We start from the raw sequence: 18,786 nt of genomic DNA, 5'->3' as shown, positions 1-18,786 counted from the left end.
ACCATGGTGTCCTCTGGCATCTCCCCATGAGAAAATATTGGTGTCACTTGTCTCTCGTTTTATTTAGAGATGTGAAGTAATAGATCTAAGAGGACGGCAACCCATTTTATTTCTTCATAATATATTTTTGTTAAAGGCGCACTTTTAAATTTCTGGATAATAGTTTTTTTAAGGGCTTCTTATAGTCCGTAAAATAAAGTATGTTTAGCTAGTGTTCATTTTTTTCAACAGAAAAACAGAATATACTATATTTTCCAGATTATACGGTGCACCAGAATATAAAATTGCTGTTGTGCCTCCGGAAAATAAAGTACTCTAAAATAATTCTATATTTTACCAATGTGTGAGTATTTAGATCAGGAGTCCCCAGAGTTTTTCCCGTGAGGGCCAAATAACTTTTCCCTTCTCTGGGTCAGTTTGTAACAGAAAAAGAGTGATGATTGCAGGAGTGCCAAAATGTAAAAATTTATCGTAAATCTCACCTGCAAAATAGATGGTAAATGTCAGTCTCACACGACACCATTTACTTGTTGAAAATGTCAGGTTTTCAATGTAAATCTCTTGAATTTCTGTCTCAAGGTAATTAGCTTGTTTTTATATTACTAAATATAAAAACAATGTTTCTCATACACACACAGACATAAAGTAACGTTTCAATAATCAGTCTAATTGCATCTCTTGTATGTTTATCAATCTTGTATTCTTTAACTTTGAAGTCGTTTTCTAGTCTGTACTGATTCCTCTGACGTAAAAATAAACACTGTCTCTCTCGGTTTTGACTCCATCCAGAACGGACGTAAGTTTTTTTGTCTTCCACCATCATGTAGAATTAAACTATATACATGTATTTTATCTGTGCAAATATAGCCACTAAATAGTCTTAATAATGTATATCCCTGACAGACATTAAGAGTGATTTATTAAACAAGTCTCATTAAATCACGTGAGGTCCCGTGAGACTTGCCCCAAACACCCTTCTCTGACCTGTGAGACTATGTCATCTAGTGGTGATATACTGGTACTTCACTTTTTCTGCTTTACAAAACAACACCAAAAACCCAAAATATAACATTTTAACGAGTCAGCAACCTTTGTTGCGCCGTATAAAATACTAATAAGAGTTAATAATGAAAATAGTTCATAACCAAGAAACATTTTATTGCAAAAGTCCAACTCTATTATCAAATACAAATACACATATAGGAAGAAAAAAATCAAAATGCTTTCTGGTATTGTTCAGGGGGCCGGACTAAACGTGGAGGCGGGCCGCATCCGGCCCGCGGGCCGTAGTTTGGGGACCACTGATTTAGATGATGAGTTCCTTAAAAGCATGCTTGACACACAGCACTTTAAAGATGATACCAACCTGTTTGTTGGTTTGGGCGAAGAGCACTCCTACGCCCTCTAGAGGCAGGCCGGTGTATCCCAGCGGGCAAGCGTCGCATCGGAATCCCGGGGCCGTGTTGACGCACTTGACTCCCGGGAAGCAGGGGTTGAACTGGCACTGCAAGGGTTTTTTTCAGATTATATATTATCATTTTTTGAGGAAAAGCACAAATCTTTTCAATGAAGATAACATTAAACTCATCAAAGGTTGCCGTGACAACTCCACCACAGGGGGTCTTCCCCTCCCTGGAGACAGGAACCTAGAGCTGGTACATACATGTCTCACCTCGCAAGGCCAGTCTGAATTTGGCCAGCAAGAAGGCTTTACCATTACCAGTAAAACACCATATATATTGTTAAAGAGGTAAATGACTATTTTAGCGACAAATCTTTGTTTTTAATAGAATATCTACAAAGGTTTATAGCAACCAACACTCTAATGTATATTGCATTTCCTAATTGAGTTAGAATCCTAACTGATGATCTGAAGACCCTTGCACCCCGATGTTAGCACAGCTGAAAACAGTTCAGCTGGTTAGAGATGCTATAAAACGAACCTTACTATGAGCTAGTCCAGTATCTGGAGCATCATATTCGTGGGTGTGAACTTTTGTGTGAAACTCGACAGTCTCTCCTTCTATTAAATAAGGGCTATTTCATGTGAGGAATTGCCTAGAAACAGCACATCTCCTGCAACGGTGTGTACTACTCCCTACAGAGAACAGCACAAAAGAGATCTCCTACAACGGTGTGTAACACTCCCTTCAGAGATCATCACGAAAGAGATTTTCTACAACAGTGTGTACTACTCTCTTCAGAGAACAGCACAAAAAGATCTCCTACAACAGTGTGTATTATTCCTTTTAGAGAACAGCACAAAAAAGATCTCCCACAACGGTGTGTATTACTCCTTTTAGAGAACAGCACAGAAAAGATCTCCTACAACTGTGTTTACTACTCCCGTCAGAGAACTGCACAAAAAAGATCTCCCACAACGGTGTGTACTACTCCTTTTAGGGAACAGCACAAAAGAGATCTCCCACAACAGTGTGTACTACTACTCCCTTCAGAGAAAAGCACAAAAAAGATCTCCTACAACGGTGTGTACTACTCCCTTCAGAGAACAACACAAAAAAGATCTCCCACAACGGTGTGTACTACTCCCTTCAGAGAACAACACAACAAAGATCTCCTACAACGGTGTTTACTACTCCTTTTTAGAGATCAGCACAAAAAAGATCTCCTACAACGGTGTGTACCACTCATTTTTAGAGAACAGCACAAAACAGATCTCCTACAACCGTGAGTACAAATCCCTTCAGAGAAAGCACAAAAAAGATCTCCCACAACAGTATTTACTACTCCCTCCAGAGAACAGCACAAAAAAGATCTACAACGGTGTGTACTACACCCTTTAGAGAACAGCACAAATAAGTTCTCCTACAACGGTGTGTACTACTCCCTTCAGAGAACAGCAAAAAAAGAGATCTCCTACAACGGTGAGTACTAAGCCCTTCAGAGAACAGCACAAATATGATTTCATACAACGGTGTGTACTACTCCCTTTAGAGAACATTACGAAAGAGATTGCCTACAATGGTGTGTACTACTCCCTTCAGAGAACAGCACAAACATGATTTCCTACAACGGTGTGTACTATTCCCTTCAGAGAAAAGCACAAAAAAGATCTCCCACAACAGTGTGTACTACTCCCTTCAGAGAACAGCACAAAAAAGATCTCCTACAACGGTATGCTCTACTCCCTTCAGAGAACAGCACAAAAAAAGATCTCCCACAACTGTGTGTACTACTCCCTTCAGAGAACATCACAAAAAAGATCTCCTACAACTCTGTGTACTACTCCTTTTAGAGAACAGCACAAAAGAGATCTCCCACAACGGTGTGTACTACTCCCTTCAGAGAACAGCACAAACATGATTTCCTACAACGGTGTGTACTATTCCCTTCAGAGAAAAGCACAAAAAAGATCTCCCACAACAGTGTGTACTACTCCCTTCAGAGAACAGCACAAAAGAGATCTCCTACAACGGTATGCTCTACTCCCTTCAGAGAACAGCACAAAAAAGATCTCCTACAACGGTGTGTACTACTCCCTTCAGAAAACAGCACAAACAAACTGTAACCAGAGTAGAATGAGAAGTGGCATTATTACAAGTACGTTAGAGTCTAGAGTTTGAGAAATAGACGCCTCACAGGTCCTAAATTAACAGCTTGGTTTAAATAGTATCTGCACATACCGGTTTCAGCATCTAGAGTTAAAAGTGGCAAAGACAAAAACATAAGACTGACCATAAGGAAGAGATTAATATGAGTTAAGCCAATAAATGGAAAACACCAAATTGTTTAAATCAAATCTTTACTGTAACAGGGCGAGGAATGAGTTAACGTCCTCTAACCATCATCAAGGTACTGCCAAAATTCCGTATCAATGGCGCAAAAAAGTGACCCCGCGTTCAAACTGTATATTGTGTCGGGTTAATTAAAGTGTCACGTACCCTTTCTCGTGATAATTTATGCCATTTATCATTTAGAGCGAGTCACCCTGAACCCACTCAATGATTAAAAAAGACATTCCCAATTCAACTGCGGGCGCCCTTGTAAACAAGACAGATTTTTAATGAAGGAAAATGTAAATTTTTACATACGGTTTGAGTTTAATATTCATGACGGGGAACGGAAAGCAGAAGGGGGCTTTGATTTATTCCGAGTGAAGGTCAAGGGGGTCTTAGAGGCGCTAACCTCGTCCACGTCGTCGCAGTTGAAGCCGTCGCCCGTGTAGCCGTCGGGACACGGGCCGCACTCCACGCCGTCCGCCGTTTCCCGGCAGGCCCCGTCTCGGAAACATACGCCGGGACCGCATCTCGGTTTCACCACCTCGGTCCCGCCCAGACCTTGGGATTAGAATTCATGCGTTTAGTACTTGATTATGAAGGGTTTTATACATTCGACTACCGTAAATTCCGGACTATAGAGCGCACCTGATTATAAGCCGCACCCACTACATTTTAAGAGGAAAACCAGTTTTGTACATACACAAGCCGCACCTGTATATAAGCCGCATGCGCCCACACTAAAACACGTAACACAATCACAAATTTAATCCATACTCTACATTGAGTCCCGCGATTTTAACTGAACTGACCGTCTGCGAACCTATGCTCTCAGCTAGGCAAGCTTTGTACTATCCGACATTCTCCTGCCCTGTTTTCTCCTGCCTGATACCTGTTGCCGACCTGTTTCTGGACCTGTTTCTGTTTTGCCCCTCCGTCCTGGCCGTCGACCGGTTTTGCGCTATTTCCTGCCTGATACCTGTTGCTGACCTCCTTTCTGGACTCGTTACCGCCCTTGCTCCTCCGTCCCGGCCATTGACCTGTTTTCCCGCTGTCTACGACTACCGTCGCTCGACACTGCTCTCTTTCTCAATAAAACTGAGTAAAACCAACGCTATTGGTTCCTGTGTCCGTTTCTCGCTTGTGACCAATGTTCCCTCTAAACTACGTGCGTGCGTAATTGCCCAGAGCTTTTCTGCGCACAAGAAAATCTAGCCAGCTCACAAAAATCAGGGCTCGAAATTCCTCTTTAAGAAGCGAATTAAGTTAAAGTGACAGTGCATGAAGTTAAAAATACACGGGTTCCGCTGACGTTGTGTTCTAAATGCGGTATTTGGAAGTTAAGGTCGAAGTAGAACGAAGTTGAGTAAAGTCAGTAGAGTTTTTCGAGAACCGGCTTCTTCGGCTCGGCTCACTAAAAACAACCGGCTCTTTCGGGTCCTAAATGGCTCTTTAGGTTGTTTTTGCTTCTGTCATCCCTATATAACCAAATATTTTGTAAAATCATGCACAAAATGACTTAAAGGAAGGGGGTGAGTTGCCGGTGGTCTTACCGCAAGCCTGGCACTCGGAGATGGTGTTGGTGAGGAAGGAGGTTTCTTTCACCTGAAATGATTCAGGTGAAGTGAACAAATGAGGGTTCCTGTACAAAGATTGGTGGAGAGATTCTTACCTGCTGGATGAGGATGTCTTTCAGCTCGTTGATCACCTTCGTCAATTCCATCATCTGATTGGATAGCTGCTTGGTGTTGACTCCTAAAGGAAGACATGTTTTTTTTTCGAGGAGATTAAATGGTACCATTCTCCCTCTAAGTATAGAGCAGGGTTGGGTAGGGTTACTTTAACTGGATTACTTTCAATGACTTTTGGATGACTCCAATACCAAATATGCTAATAAAAGACAAAAGAAACTAAATATGAATAAAATGATGACTCACGAAAGAGATTGCTTACAACGGTGTGTACTACTCCCTTCAGAGAACAGCACAAAAAAGATCTACAACGGTGTGTACTACTCCCTTCAGAGAACAGCACAAAAAAGATCTACAACGGTGTGTACTACTCCCTTCAGAAAACAGCACATAAGAGATCTCCCACAACGGTGTGTACTACTCCCTTCAGAAAACAGCACATAAGAGATCTCCCACAACGGTGTGTACTAATCCCTTCAGAGAACAGCACCAAAAAGATCTCCTACAACAGTGTGTACTACTCCCTTCAGAGAACTGCACAAAAAAGATCTCCCACAACGGTGTGTACTACTCCCTACAGAGAACAGCACAACAAAGATCTCCTACAACGGTGTCTACTACTTCCTTTAGAAAACATCACGAAAGAGATTGCCTACAACGGTGTGTACTACTCCTTTCAGAGAACAGCACAAAAAAGATCTCCTACAACGGTGTGTACTACTCCCTTCAGAAAACAGCACAAACAAAGTGTAACCAGAGTAGAATGAGAAGTGGCAATATAACAAGCAGGGTTGGGTAGGGTTACTTTAACTTGATTACTTTCAATTACTTTTGGATGACTCCAATACCAAATATGCTAATAAAAGACAAAAGAAACTAAATATAAATAAAATAATGACTTGCAACACGTGGTTAGCTTTCCCTCCTGGCTTTGATCTCTTTGATCTCCGGCAACACTAACATCAAATGCGACAGAAACAAAATGAAAATAAATCCAAACAGCTTGCCGACATCATTTTTGCCCTTCTGTGTGTTCCGTTACTCCCCAAACCTGCACAAAATTGAGTCATTTTATTCATATTTTGTTTCTTTTGTCTTTTATTAGCACATTTGGTATTGGAGTCATCCAAAAGTCATTGAAAGTAATCCAGTTAAAGTAACCCTACCCAACCCTCTTGATAAGCTGAAAATGACTCAGGGCCGTCTATTCAGCCTGGAATTCTTTGAACAGTTTTTGATGAAGTCACTTTCAGTGAAAGGTTTGATGTTTTTGGCGATCGGCGTCGCAACCTCTTAGCTCGCCTTTGTAACATTTTCATTTGACTCGCAGGGATCTTGTGAAAAGCTGCTGTGCTGTTGAAACAGCCTCCAGTGGCTTTACCTTTTGGGTTAGCTTTTTGTAGTTAGCATGCGGCAAATTAGGTGAATTTCAGTGACTCTAATTTCCACTTGCCTTGGGAGTGGTGGCCCTCACAGTCGACTTTCCTTTTTTGATTTAAAATCGCCATGGTGGAAATGAGGTGGGCTGTAATTCTCACAGAAAGCCAAGGGCAAGGTGGCCAAAGGCTACTGCAATCATTTGCTGAAAACATTTTGAAAACAAATTTATTTTATACTACGGTCGACATTACTTATTATTAATTTATTGACAAAGGCCGCGGGCCAGTAAAAATTAGATCACGGGCTAGAACTGGCCCACCTGGCTGAACTTTGGACATGCCTGGTATAGAGGAAGGGGGATGGTTTAGGCCACAGGTGTCAAATAGGCGGCCCGCGGCCCGGTTTAGGCCCGCTAAGGGATTGAATCCGGCCCGCAAGACAACACACAGAGAAGCGCAAGAGAAAAACAAGCTGCAGGTTGAAATATGTCAATTTGATGTTGCCAAAGCCAGGTACCTCGAACAAAGACACTGTACTTGAATTTATTTATCTCTCTCTCTCTCTCTCTCTCTCTCTCTCTCTCTCTCTCTCTCTCTCTTTTTTTTCCACCCCTTTTCTCCCACTCTGTCTCTGTCTCTTTCACTCTCTGTGTCACTCTTTTTCTCTTCCTTTGTTGCTCTTTGTCTCTTTCTCTCTCTGTGTCTTTTAACCTCTTTTGCGCAAACTTCCCTTTTTCCTTTTCTCTCTTTTTTCTTTCTCTCTTCATACCCTTTGTGCTTTCTCTCCTTCTGTCTTTCTATTTCTCTTTGGATTTCTTTCTTCGTCTCCCTTTCTTTTCTCCCTCTCTCGCGACTTTTCATCTTTTGTTTCTCACGCTCTCTCCTTCTCTCTCTTTTTCTTTCTTTGTCCCGCCCTCTCTCCTTTTCCCTCCCTCTTTCTCTTATTTCTTTATCTCTTTTTCTTTCTCTTCAATCTACTAGTCCGGCCCTCGACAGAATGTTTTTTCTATCGTCTGGCCCCTGAGTTAAAATGAGTTTGACACCCCTGGTTTAGGCCATGATCAAAAGAGAGAAGCTTAATACCTTTACTTCCTGTTTCCTTCTCTAATACTTATTTTTCTTGAACTGCTTGTTTACAGGGAAACAAAGACCGTCCCATTCCTCTGCAGAGCCTAGGGTAAGGGGTAAAGGGGAGGGTTTGGCTGGAAATCTCAATTCTCTTAGTCTCTTTCTCTTCCATTTTAGTCTGTACTTAAACACATCCAAAAAGAGACAAAGACTCACCTATTGCTCCGCAGATTCTAGGGGAAAGGTCAAAATGGGTTCAAAGGACTAAATCCTAATCTATTTACTTCCTCTTCCCTTCGATTTTCCTATAGGATTAGAAATTATCCCATTGTACCATTACTCCGCAAAGTCCCACAGAAGGGTGAAGGTTTGGGCCACGTTCCCTTCTACTGTACTCATTACTTTAGAAATGCACAGAGAGACAAAGACTGTCCCATTTCTCTGCAAAGCCTAGCAGAAGGGGTAAGACGAAGGGTAGGTCAGGTCTAAAGGGTTTAATCCCAATCCTATTACTTTCTTCCCCTTTCATTTTAGTCCATGCTCTGGAGGAGACGAAGATGATTCGATTCCTTTGCAAAGTGTAGGGGGAAAGTACAGGGGTGGGTTTGGTTCAAATGGTAATGTCTCCATTTACCTTTTCTTCCCTTCCCCTTCCCCCTTAACAAGGAAGACCAAGATTGTCCCATTCCTCTGTTTATACTAGGGGAAGGGGGAATCTACAAGACGATTTATTTACCCAGGGTTTGCACGGAGTCTCTCTGCTGGAAATAGCAATCTTGCAAAGACGCCACATTCTCAAAAGTATCTCCAACCACCAGCTTGAGCTCACGTAGACCCTCCTGTTGAAGAACATCAGTCACTCAAACTAAAACCAAGATTTTGGGGATTATCAATGGCTCCACCCACTTCATCTTTGTTGAGCATGGTCTTCAACTCCACCATGTTGTAGCCGGTCGGCAAACCCTGGAAGGCGGCGGGCAGATCTCGCACCGTCTCCACCAGCTTGCAATCCAGGTGGAGGTCCATCCCCCCAGGAGGGCCCGGCTGCTGGAGACCCTTCAGGTGGAACAAGAGTTTGTGGACATTGCCGTCCGCCAGCACCAGATTGTTGAAGGTCACCGAGCTAGTCCTTTTGTCGGTCCGCAGGAAACGCAGCACCCCTGGAGGTCAGAGGAACATCCTGATCTCAGAAGCAGGAAATGGCACAAAGAAGCGGAATGGGAATGAGACGTATGCAAATAAGGAGCGTCGCTTTTCTGTCCGTGTAAGCCGTTTGCCCGGAGACAACATCAGCATTAAAGGTTTATATGATAATTAAAGTCACAAGGGGCATCCGTGCGTGCTCCGCGCCGGTTATGTAATGCTTATTCAGCGCTGGGATTCATTTACGATGTGCGGCCGCGGTGCGCTCGACGCATTTAAATTCATAAACACAACGTCGGTGCTACAACTATAGATTTTATTTCATTTTTCTAACAATTCATACAGGGAACCCCTTGTTTTTTTGCCCGGGGTCCAAAAAGAACCCGAAATTCCTGACTTAGACACCCTTAGAATTTCTTTGCAATTATTAAACATTAAAATACAGAAGACCCCCGGGATACAGCAACCCCACCTTAAGGCATTTTTATATTCTGGGATTCATTTACGATGACTGTGAATTCTTACAGGGAACCCCTTTTTTTTGCCTGGGGTCCAAAAAGAACCCGAAATTCTTGACTTAGACACCATTAGAATTTATTTGCAATTATTAATCATTAAAATACAGAAGACCCCCGGCATACAGCAACCCCACCTTAAGGCATTTTTATATTCCAGGGTTTTATTTACGATGATTGTGAATTCTTACAGGGAACCCCTTTTTTTTGCCTAGGGTCCAAAAAGAACCCGAAATTCTTGACTTAGACACCCTTAGAATTTCTTTGCAATTATTAAACATTAAAATATAGAAGACCCCCGGGATACAGCAACCCCACCTTAAGGCATTTTTATATTCTGGGATTCATTTACGATGATTGTGAGTTCTTACAAGAACCCCCTTGTTTTTTGCCTGGGGTGCAAAAAGAACCCGGAATTCTTAACTTAGACACCCATATATTTTTTTTGCAATTATTACACATTAAATTATAAAAGACCCCCGGGATACAGCAACCCCACCTTAAGGCATTTTTATATTCCAGGGATTCATTTACGATGATTGTGAATTCTTGCAGGGAACCCCCTTGTTTTTTTTGCCTGGGGTCCAAAAAGAACCCGAAATTCTTGACTTAGACACCCTTAGAATTTCTTTGCAATTATTAGACATTAAAATACAGAAGACCCCCAGGATACAGCAACCCCGCCTTAAGGCATTTTTATATTCCAGGGATTCATTTACGATGATTGTGAATTCTTGCAGGGAACCCCCTTGTTTTTTTTGCCTGGGGTCCAAAAAGAACCCGAACTCCTTGACTAACACACCCTCAGAATTTCTTTGCAATTATTAAACATTAAAATACAGAAGACCCCCGGGATACAGCAACCCCACCTTAAGGCATTTTTATATTCTGGGATTCATTTACGATGACTGTGAATTCTTACAGGGAACCCCTTTTTTTTTGCCTGGGGTCCAAAAAGAACCCGAAATTCCTGACTTAGACACCCTTAGAATTCCTTTGCAATTATTAGACATTAAAATACAGAAGACCCCCGGGATACAGCAACCCCACCTTAAGGCATTTTTATATTCTGGGATTCATTTACGATGATTGTGAGTTCTTACAGGAAACCCCTTGTTTTTTGCCTGGGGTCCAAAAAGAACCCGAAATTCTTGACTTAGACACCCTTAGAATTTCTTTGCAATTATTAAACATTAAAATATAGAAGACCCCCGGGATACAGCAACCCCACCTTAAGGCGTTTTTATATTCTGGGATTCATTTACGATGATTGTGAATTCTTACAGGGAACCCCTTGTTTTTTTGCCTGGGGTCCAAAAAGAACCCGAACTCCTTGACTAACACACCCTCAGAATTTCTTTGCATTTTTTAAACATTAAAATACAGAAGATCCCCGGGATACAGCAACCCCACCTTAAGGCGTTTTCACTTTCCCTATAATGTTTGTTGGCCCCGCTTTACAGCATTTTCTGCACTGTATGACATTAACAAAAATTTCAAACTGCGTCTCTCTGTCTGCTATTGATCGACGTCACGACAACATGAAGATGCGGATATGCTATTGGCTGAACTCCCTCCCACAATGCCTTTGTTTTTTCTATCTATTTTTACAGTTCAGAATCTTGTGAATTTGAATGATACTAAAGATAGAAGCAAGAATATGATAACAATGGAAATGAAGCTTCTGGTTATCTAAATATACAAAGAAGGCACACTTATTATTACCTTTACTAAGGAATATGGCCATCATCTTTTGAAGATCGTGAAAATGATTAGGAATAAGATGCCTGTCCACTAGCTGGTTTGCTATTGGGCTATTGGCTGAACTCCCTCCCACAATGCCTCTCTCCTCATTCAGTTCAGAATCTCGGATCCTTGGTAGGGACTTGGTAGTCTGTGATACAATACTTTATTTTTGTGCTGCATTTCATCACTATGGGACCCAAGGCTGGAAATGATGCTTATAAGGGAAGCTGATAACCATGGAAACAAAGTTTGTAATTACCGAGAAATACAAAGAAAGCACACGTAATATCACTTTCCCTAAAGAATAAACAATAACCATACCCTGTCTGCTATTCCTTGACATCAAATTAAAAGCTGGTTTGCTATTGGGCTATTAGTTTGTGCCATCAAAATGACAACATCCAGTTGGCTGAACTCCCTCCCACCATGCCTCCCTCTTCATTCAGTTCAGAATCTCGGGTCCTTTGTAGGGATTTTGTAAGTCTCTGATACAATCCTTTTTCTTTGTGCTGCATTTCATTGTTATGGGACCCAAGGCTGGGAATGATGCTTATTAGGGCACCATTAAAACCATGATATGCTGTTGGCTGAACTCCCTCCCACCATGCCTCTCTCTTCATTCAGTTCATAATCTCGGGTCCTTCGTAGGGATTTTGTAAGTCTGTGATACAATACTTTCTTTTTGGGCTGCATTTCATTGTTATGGGACCCAAGGCTGGAAATAATGCTTATTAGGGAAGCTGATAACCATGGAAACAAAGTTTATGATTACTGAGAAACACAAAGAAAGCACACGTAATATCACTTTTCCTAAAGAATAAACAATAACCATACCATGTCTGCTATTCCTTGACATCAAATTAAAAGCTGGTTTGCTATTGGGCTATTAGTTTGTGCCATCAAAATGACAACATCCAGTTGGCTGAACTCCCTCCCACCATGCCTCCCTCTTCATTCAGTTCAGAATCTCGGGTCCTTTGTAGGGATTTTGTAAGTCTCTGATACAATCCTTTTTCTTTGTGCTGCATTTCATTGTTATGGGACCCAAGGCTGGGAATGATGCTTATTAGGGCACCATTAAAACCATGGTATGCTGTTGGCTGAATTCCCTCCCACAATGCCTTTTTTTATTCATTTCAGAATCGTAAGGGCTTTGTAAGTCTGTGATACAATATTGTATTTATGTGCAGTATTTCCCTGCTATGAGACGCAAGGCTGTGAATGACGCTAATAGGGGAAGCAGGAAGCTGATAACCATGGAAACGAAGCTTGTGATTATTGGGATATACAAAGAAAGCACACGTAACATCACTTTCCCTAAAGAATAACCAATAACCATACCCAATTTATGATTGTGAAAATGATAAGGAATAAGATGTCTGTCTGCTATTGCTTAACATCATATTTAATGCTAGTCGGCTACTGGTTTGCGTTACAGAATCATGTAGCATTTGGCTGAACTCCCTCCCACGATGCCTTGTTTTTTTATTCGTTTCAGAATCGTAAGGGCTTTGTAAGTCTGTGATTCAATATTGTATTTGTGTGCAGTATTTCCCTGCTATGAGACCCAAGGCTGTGAATGACGCTAATAGGGGAAGCAGGAAGCTGATAACCATGGAAACGAAGCTTGTGATTATTAAGAAATACAAAGAAAGCTTTTTTTTCCCCATTTCAGTCATTTTGGCTTAATTGTTGCGTACCTTTATTGAGTTTTCCCATGACGGTGAACTCGAAGTATTTGCTGTTGTCCCGAGGGTTGTAGAGGCCAAAGACGGTGGTTCCGGTCTTGGGTTGAAGTTTGAAGGAGGCCAGGATGAAGACCTCGTTGGCACCCTGATCCACCAGACCGCCTTGAAGAAGGTCCGGCAGGCAGTCGGGCGAGGTGAGAAGATCATAGACTGGACGGAAGAGGTCCGAGAAAGAAAGAGAAGGAATTTATTTTCTCTTTCTCACTTTTTTGCCCCTTCTCTCTCATTCTTTCTTTTCTTTCTTTTCTTTCTTTTCTTTCTTTTCTTTCTTTTCTTTCTTTTCTTTCTTTTCTTTCTTTTCTTTCTTTTCTTTCTTTTCTTTCTTTCTTTTCTTTCTTTTCTTTCTTTTCTTTCTGGTCTTTCTTTTTTTCCCTTTGTCTTTTTGTCTCTCTTTGTTTCTCTCTTCTCGTTTATATTTCCATTTTCTCTTTCTCTCGTATTATTTTTTTATATGTTTCTCTCTCTTTCTCTCTCTCTCTCTCTTTCTCTTTCTCTCTCTCTCTCCTTCTCTGTTTTTTTCTTTCTCTCTTTCTCTTTCTTTCTTTCTTTCTTTCTTTCTCTTTTTTCTGCTCTTTCTGTCTCTTTCTTTTATTTCTCTCTCTCTCTTTGTCTCTTTTCCTCTCCCTTTTCATTTCTCTTCCTATTTCTTATTTTTCTATATCTCTTCTTTCTCTCACTCTCTTTTTTTCTCTCTGTCTCTTTCTCATTCTTAATGTCCCATCTATTTCTTTCTTTCTTGCTCTCTATTTTGTCCTTTCTCTCTTTCTTCCTTCATTTCTTTATTGCCATCTATATTGTTCTCCCTCTCTCACTCTCTCTCTCTCTCTTTCACCTTTTTTTCTTTCAATTCTTTCCTTCTTTCTTTCTTTCTTTCTTTCTTTCTTTCTTTCTTGTCTTTTCTCCTCTATCTCTTTCTTTTATTTCTCATTTCTCTCTTTGTCTCTCTTTGTCACCCTTTCTCTCCCTTTTGTTTCTCTTCCCATCTTCTCTATATGTTTCTCCTTCTTTCTCTCTCTTTCGCTCTGTCTCTCTCTCTTTCTCTCTTTCTAAATGTCCTACCTCTTCCTTTCTTTCTTTCTTGCTCTCTATTTTGTTCTCTCTCCTCCTCGCTCTCCCTTCCCCCCTTTCAGTCTTCCTTCCTTTCTTTCTTGCTCTCTATTTTGTCCTCCCTCTCTCACTCTCTCTCTTTCACCTTTTTTTCCTTCAATTTTTTCCTTCTTTCTTTCTTTCTTGTCTTTTCTCCTCTATCTTTCTTTTATTTCTCATTTCTCTCTTTGTGTCTTTGTCACCCTTTCTCTCCCTTTTGTTTTTCTTCCCATCTTCTCTATATGTCTCTCTCTCTCTTTCCCTCTTTCTCTCTGTCTCTCTCTCTTTCCCTCTTTCTAAATGTCCCACCTCTTCCTTTCTTTCTTTCTTGCTCTCTATTTTGTCCTCTCTCTTCCTCGCTCTCCCTTTCCCCCTCTCTCTATGTCTTCCTTCCTTTCTTTCTTGCTATCTATTTGGTCCTCTCTCTCTCTCTCTCTCTCTCTCTCTCTATTTCTTTCTCTTCCTCTTTCTTCCTTCATTTCTTCGTTTCTAAGCTAAAATGAATTTGTCACCTTTGGTTTGGAGGATTTTTTTTTTTTTTTCAAATAAAAAAAAAACATTTTTTTAACCTCCTTAACATCTCCACTATAAACTCTATTTATTCTTGAACTCATTTGATGAATAAAAAATCCTTAATCCCTAATTTTTGGACAGTAGAGCATATTCTGATTATATTATGGGGCCGGATTAAAAACCCCGGGGCCCCTAGCCTCGGTATTGCCCACTCCCAGTTTTAAGAGCGGTGTTCCGATTAAAGTTCGGCATGAAGGATTTGTTATTCCTGAGTTCACGTTTCCAGCGTTGAGTCCGGCTGGGAACCCGACCAAAGAATGTAAAAATTTTATGAGGTGTCTATACGAAAATATTAGGAGTAAGTGGAAATCCTTCTGTTTGAGTTCAGACACTTTAAAAATAACAACGTGAAAAAGAGGATGACGTAAAAAAATCCGTGTAATATTTGTCTTCTGCATTTATCTTGAAAATCGGAAGCTTCTTTTCCATGGTTATCATGTTTTTGCTTCTCCTTTTAGCATCATTGCGAGCCTTTTAATACTTGATCCCAAATGAAAGAAAAACACGGGAAGAGAATCTCTTCAGTTCAGTTCAGAATCTCGTGCTACAAACTTGAAGTGATGCTAAAGGGAGAAGCAAAAACAGGTCTACTCTACAATTAGGATGATTATTAAGAGTAAGAGGCTTTTTTACTATTTGCTAAACTCCCTCCCACAATGCCTGTCTCTTCAGTTCAGTTCAGAATCGCGTGCTACAAACTTGAAGTGATGCTAAATGGAGAAGCAAAAACAGGACTACTCTACAACTAGGATGATTGTTAAGAGTAAGAGGCTTTTTTTACTATTTGCTAAACTCCCTCCCACGATGCCTGTCTCTTCAGTTCAGTTCAGAATCGCGTGCTACAAACTTGAAGTGATGCTAAAGGGAGATGCAAAAACAGGACTACTCTACAACTAGTTTGATTATTAAGAGTAAGAGGCTTTTTTTTGCTATTTGCTAAACTCCCTCTCACAATGCCTGTCTCTTTAGTTCAGTTCAGAATCGCGTGCTACAAACTTGAAGTGATGCTAAAGGGAGAAGCAAAAACAGGACTACTCTACAACTAGGATGATTATTAAGAGTAAGAGGCTTTTTTTTTACTATTTGCTAAACTCCCTCCCACAATGCCTGTCTCTTCAGTTCAGTTCAGAATCTCGTTCTACTAACTTGAATTGATGCTAAAGGGAGAAGGAAAACAGGACTACTCTACAACTAGGATGATTATTAAGAGTAAGAGGCTTTTTGTTACTATTTGCTAAACTCCCTCCCACAATGCCTGTCTGTTCAGTTCAGTTCAGAATCGCGTGCTACAAACTTGAAGTGATGCTAAAGGGAGAAGCAAAAACAGGACTACTCTACAACTAAGATGATTATTAAGAGTAAGAGGCTTTTTTTTGCTCTTTGCTAAACTCCCTCCCACAATGCCTGTCTCTTCAGTTCAGTTCAGAATCGCGTGCTACAAACTTGAAGTGATGCTAAAGGGAGAAGCAAAAACAGGACTACTCTACAACTAAGATGATTATTAAGAGTAAGAGGCTTTTTTTTGCTTTTTGCTAAACTCCCTCCCACAATGCCCGTCCTTTCATTCAATTCAGAATCTCGTGTGCTTTATAAAGACTGTGTGCCAGTGATACAATACTGTATTTTTTGTATTATATATTTTTTTATGATTCCCAAGTCTTGCAATGATGCTAAAAGCAGAAGCAAAAACATAGTAATGGAAACAAAAATTGTGCACACAAATCGCTATATCCGCTAAGGAATATGATCTATGATCTGGACATTGATTAAGAGTTAGAGGCCTATCTAGTATTTGCTGAACTCCCTCCCACAATGCCTGTCTTTTCGTTCAGTTCAGAATATTCGTCAAGACTGTGTGCCATTGGTACAATACTGTATTTAATGTACTGTATATTTTTTTCTACGGGTCCCAAAGTTTGCAATGATGCTAAAAGCAGAAGCAAAAACATAACAATGGAAACAAAAAATGTGCTTTTTGCTGAACTCCCTCCCACCATGCCTTTCTTTTCATTCTTTTAAGAATGTGCTCTGTAAAGACTTTGCGATAATGTATTTTTTGTACTGTATTTATCCGCTACGGGACCAAAGGTTTGAAATGATGCTAAAAGGAGAAGCAAAAACATGATAACCATGGAAACGAAGCTTGCGATGATCAAGATTTTTGCAGAAGGCACACGCACACTTATTTTTACTAAGAAATGTGTCCGGAACCGATCGACAATCGAGACGTGTCTGTTTTTCAATTCTGTTGATTTGAAATCAAATCAAATGTAACTGATATGATCTCAGAATTTTTGGTACATTTGCACGCCTGTAATCGAATCATTTAAGAAAGAAATAGTTTTCTGCGTTTAACTCTCGTTCATTCTTCCCTCATGTTCTTGCAACAAGCTCTCTTGTGCTTTTTCTTGTCCTGCAGCGCCCTCTACAGGAAAGTTCTACAACAAAACAAAAACATATATGAAAATGGCTATTGGAACTCCTTCCCACAATGCCTTTCTCCTGATTCGGTTCAAGATCTCGTGTGCTTCGTAAAGACGTGACGAGTCAGCGATACGACATTGTATTTTTTAGTACTGTATCTATTCAAGACAGAGCCCAAAGTTTGCAGTGATGCTAAAAGGAGAAGCAAAAACAGGACGACCATGGAAACGAAGCTTGCCGTTGTCAAAAAACACACAAAGGAGTCACAAGTGATCATAGCGATTACCATATTTTTGGACTATTAGGTGCACCTAAAAAAATGATAATCTGATGTTTCCTTATATCAGGGGAGTTAAACAGGCGGCCCGCGGGCCAGATCAGGCCTGCTAAGGGATTGAATCCAGCCCGCGAGACAACACTCAGAGAAGCGCAAGAGGAAAACAAGCTGCAGGTTGAAATATGTCCACTTGATGTTGCCAAAGTCAGGTGCCTCGAACAAAGACACTGTACTTGTATTTATTTATTTCTCTCTCTCTTTCTCTCCCTCTCTCTCTCTCTCTCTCTCTCTCTCTCTCTCTCTCCTTTTCTTTCTCTCTCTCTCTCTCTCTCTCTCTCTCTCTCTCTCTTCCACACCTTTTCTCCCACAATCTGTCTCAGTCTCTTTCATTCTCTGTGTCTCTCTTTTTCTCTTCCTTTGTTGCTCTTTTCTTTTTCTCTCTCTGTGTCTTTTAACCTCTTTTGCTCTCACTTCCTTTTTCTTTTTCTCTCTTTTCTCTTTCTCTCTTCCTACCCTTGGCACTTTCTTTTCTCTTTTCTCTCCTTCTGTCTTTCCATTTCTCTTTGGATTTCTTTCTTCCTCTCCCTTTCTTTTCCCCCTCTCTCACGAGTGTTCATCTTTTGTTTCTCACACTCTCTCCCTCTCTCCCTTTTTTTCTTTCTTTGTCCCGCTCTCTCTCCTGGCCCGCTAAGGGATTCAATCCGGCCTACGGGACAATGCTCGGAGAAGCGCGAGAGAAAAATGAGCTGCAGGTTGAAATATATCCACTTGCCAAAAGCAGGTGCCTCTCACAAATGCTGTACTTGTATTTCTTTCTTTTTTTATCTCTCTCTCTCACTCTCTATCTCTCTCTTTCTTTCCTTCTCTTTTCTCTCCTTCCCTCTTTTTCTTTGGATTTCTTTGTTTCTTTCTCTTTCTCTCTCTCTCTCTCTCTCATTATTTCTCTTTTTATCTATTTTGTTTCTCATGCTCTCTCTCTCCTTCTCTCTCTCTCTCTCTCTCTCTTTCTCCCTTTTCTCTCTTTCTTTGTCCCTTTCTCTCTGTCTTTGTCCCACCTTCTACTTTTCTTTCTATTTTTTAATTAAATGATACTGTGAACAGTAGCTGTTCCGCCTTTGAGAAACAAAAGGACCGGTCTATGAGTGCCCTCTTGTGGTTAACATGATAATTGTGATTTGTGAATTCATGTTACATGAAAAAAATAATTTTCAATTTCAATGTATTGATTTTCCACGCCAAGCTAGCTTTTACTGTTGTTTTGACTCCATGCGCCTTATAGTCCAGTGCGCCTTATATATGAGTAATATATATTTTTTTGAGGGTGCGCCTTATAGTGCAGATAATATGGTAAATATTATAAACAAAGCCGTTTAAATTGAGCCACGTCCCCTTTAAGAAC

At 40.7% G+C, this 18,786-nt stretch overlaps 1 protein-coding gene across 1 annotated transcript in view; it reads right to left on the bottom strand.

The window, feature by feature from the left end:
• thbs4b (thrombospondin 4b) overlaps positions 1–18,786 on the bottom strand; it is a 50,199-nt gene that overhangs the window by 27,516 nt on the left and 3,897 nt on the right. The window contains exons 2-8 of the mRNA XM_088320358.1: positions 12,980–13,177; positions 8,782–9,035; positions 8,612–8,714; positions 5,410–5,492; positions 5,291–5,342; positions 4,147–4,298; positions 1,367–1,504 (exon numbers count right to left, since the gene is read on the bottom strand). Coding sequence (XP_088176484.1) covers positions 1,367–1,504; positions 4,147–4,298; positions 5,291–5,342; positions 5,410–5,492; positions 8,612–8,714; positions 8,782–9,035; positions 12,980–13,177 — 980 coding nt within the window. The remainder of the gene's footprint in view (positions 1–1,366; positions 1,505–4,146; positions 4,299–5,290; positions 5,343–5,409; positions 5,493–8,611; positions 8,715–8,781; positions 9,036–12,979; positions 13,178–18,786) is intronic.

Source organism: Urocampus carinirostris, chromosome 16 (assembly GCF_059441175.1).
Source record: "Urocampus carinirostris isolate Australia breed hairy pipefish chromosome 16, RoL_Ucar_1.0, whole genome shotgun sequence".
In the NCBI taxonomy this organism is placed as follows: Eukaryota; Metazoa; Chordata; class Actinopteri; order Syngnathiformes; family Syngnathidae; genus Urocampus; species Urocampus carinirostris.
This window is presented reverse-complemented; position numbering and strand designations above follow the sequence as displayed.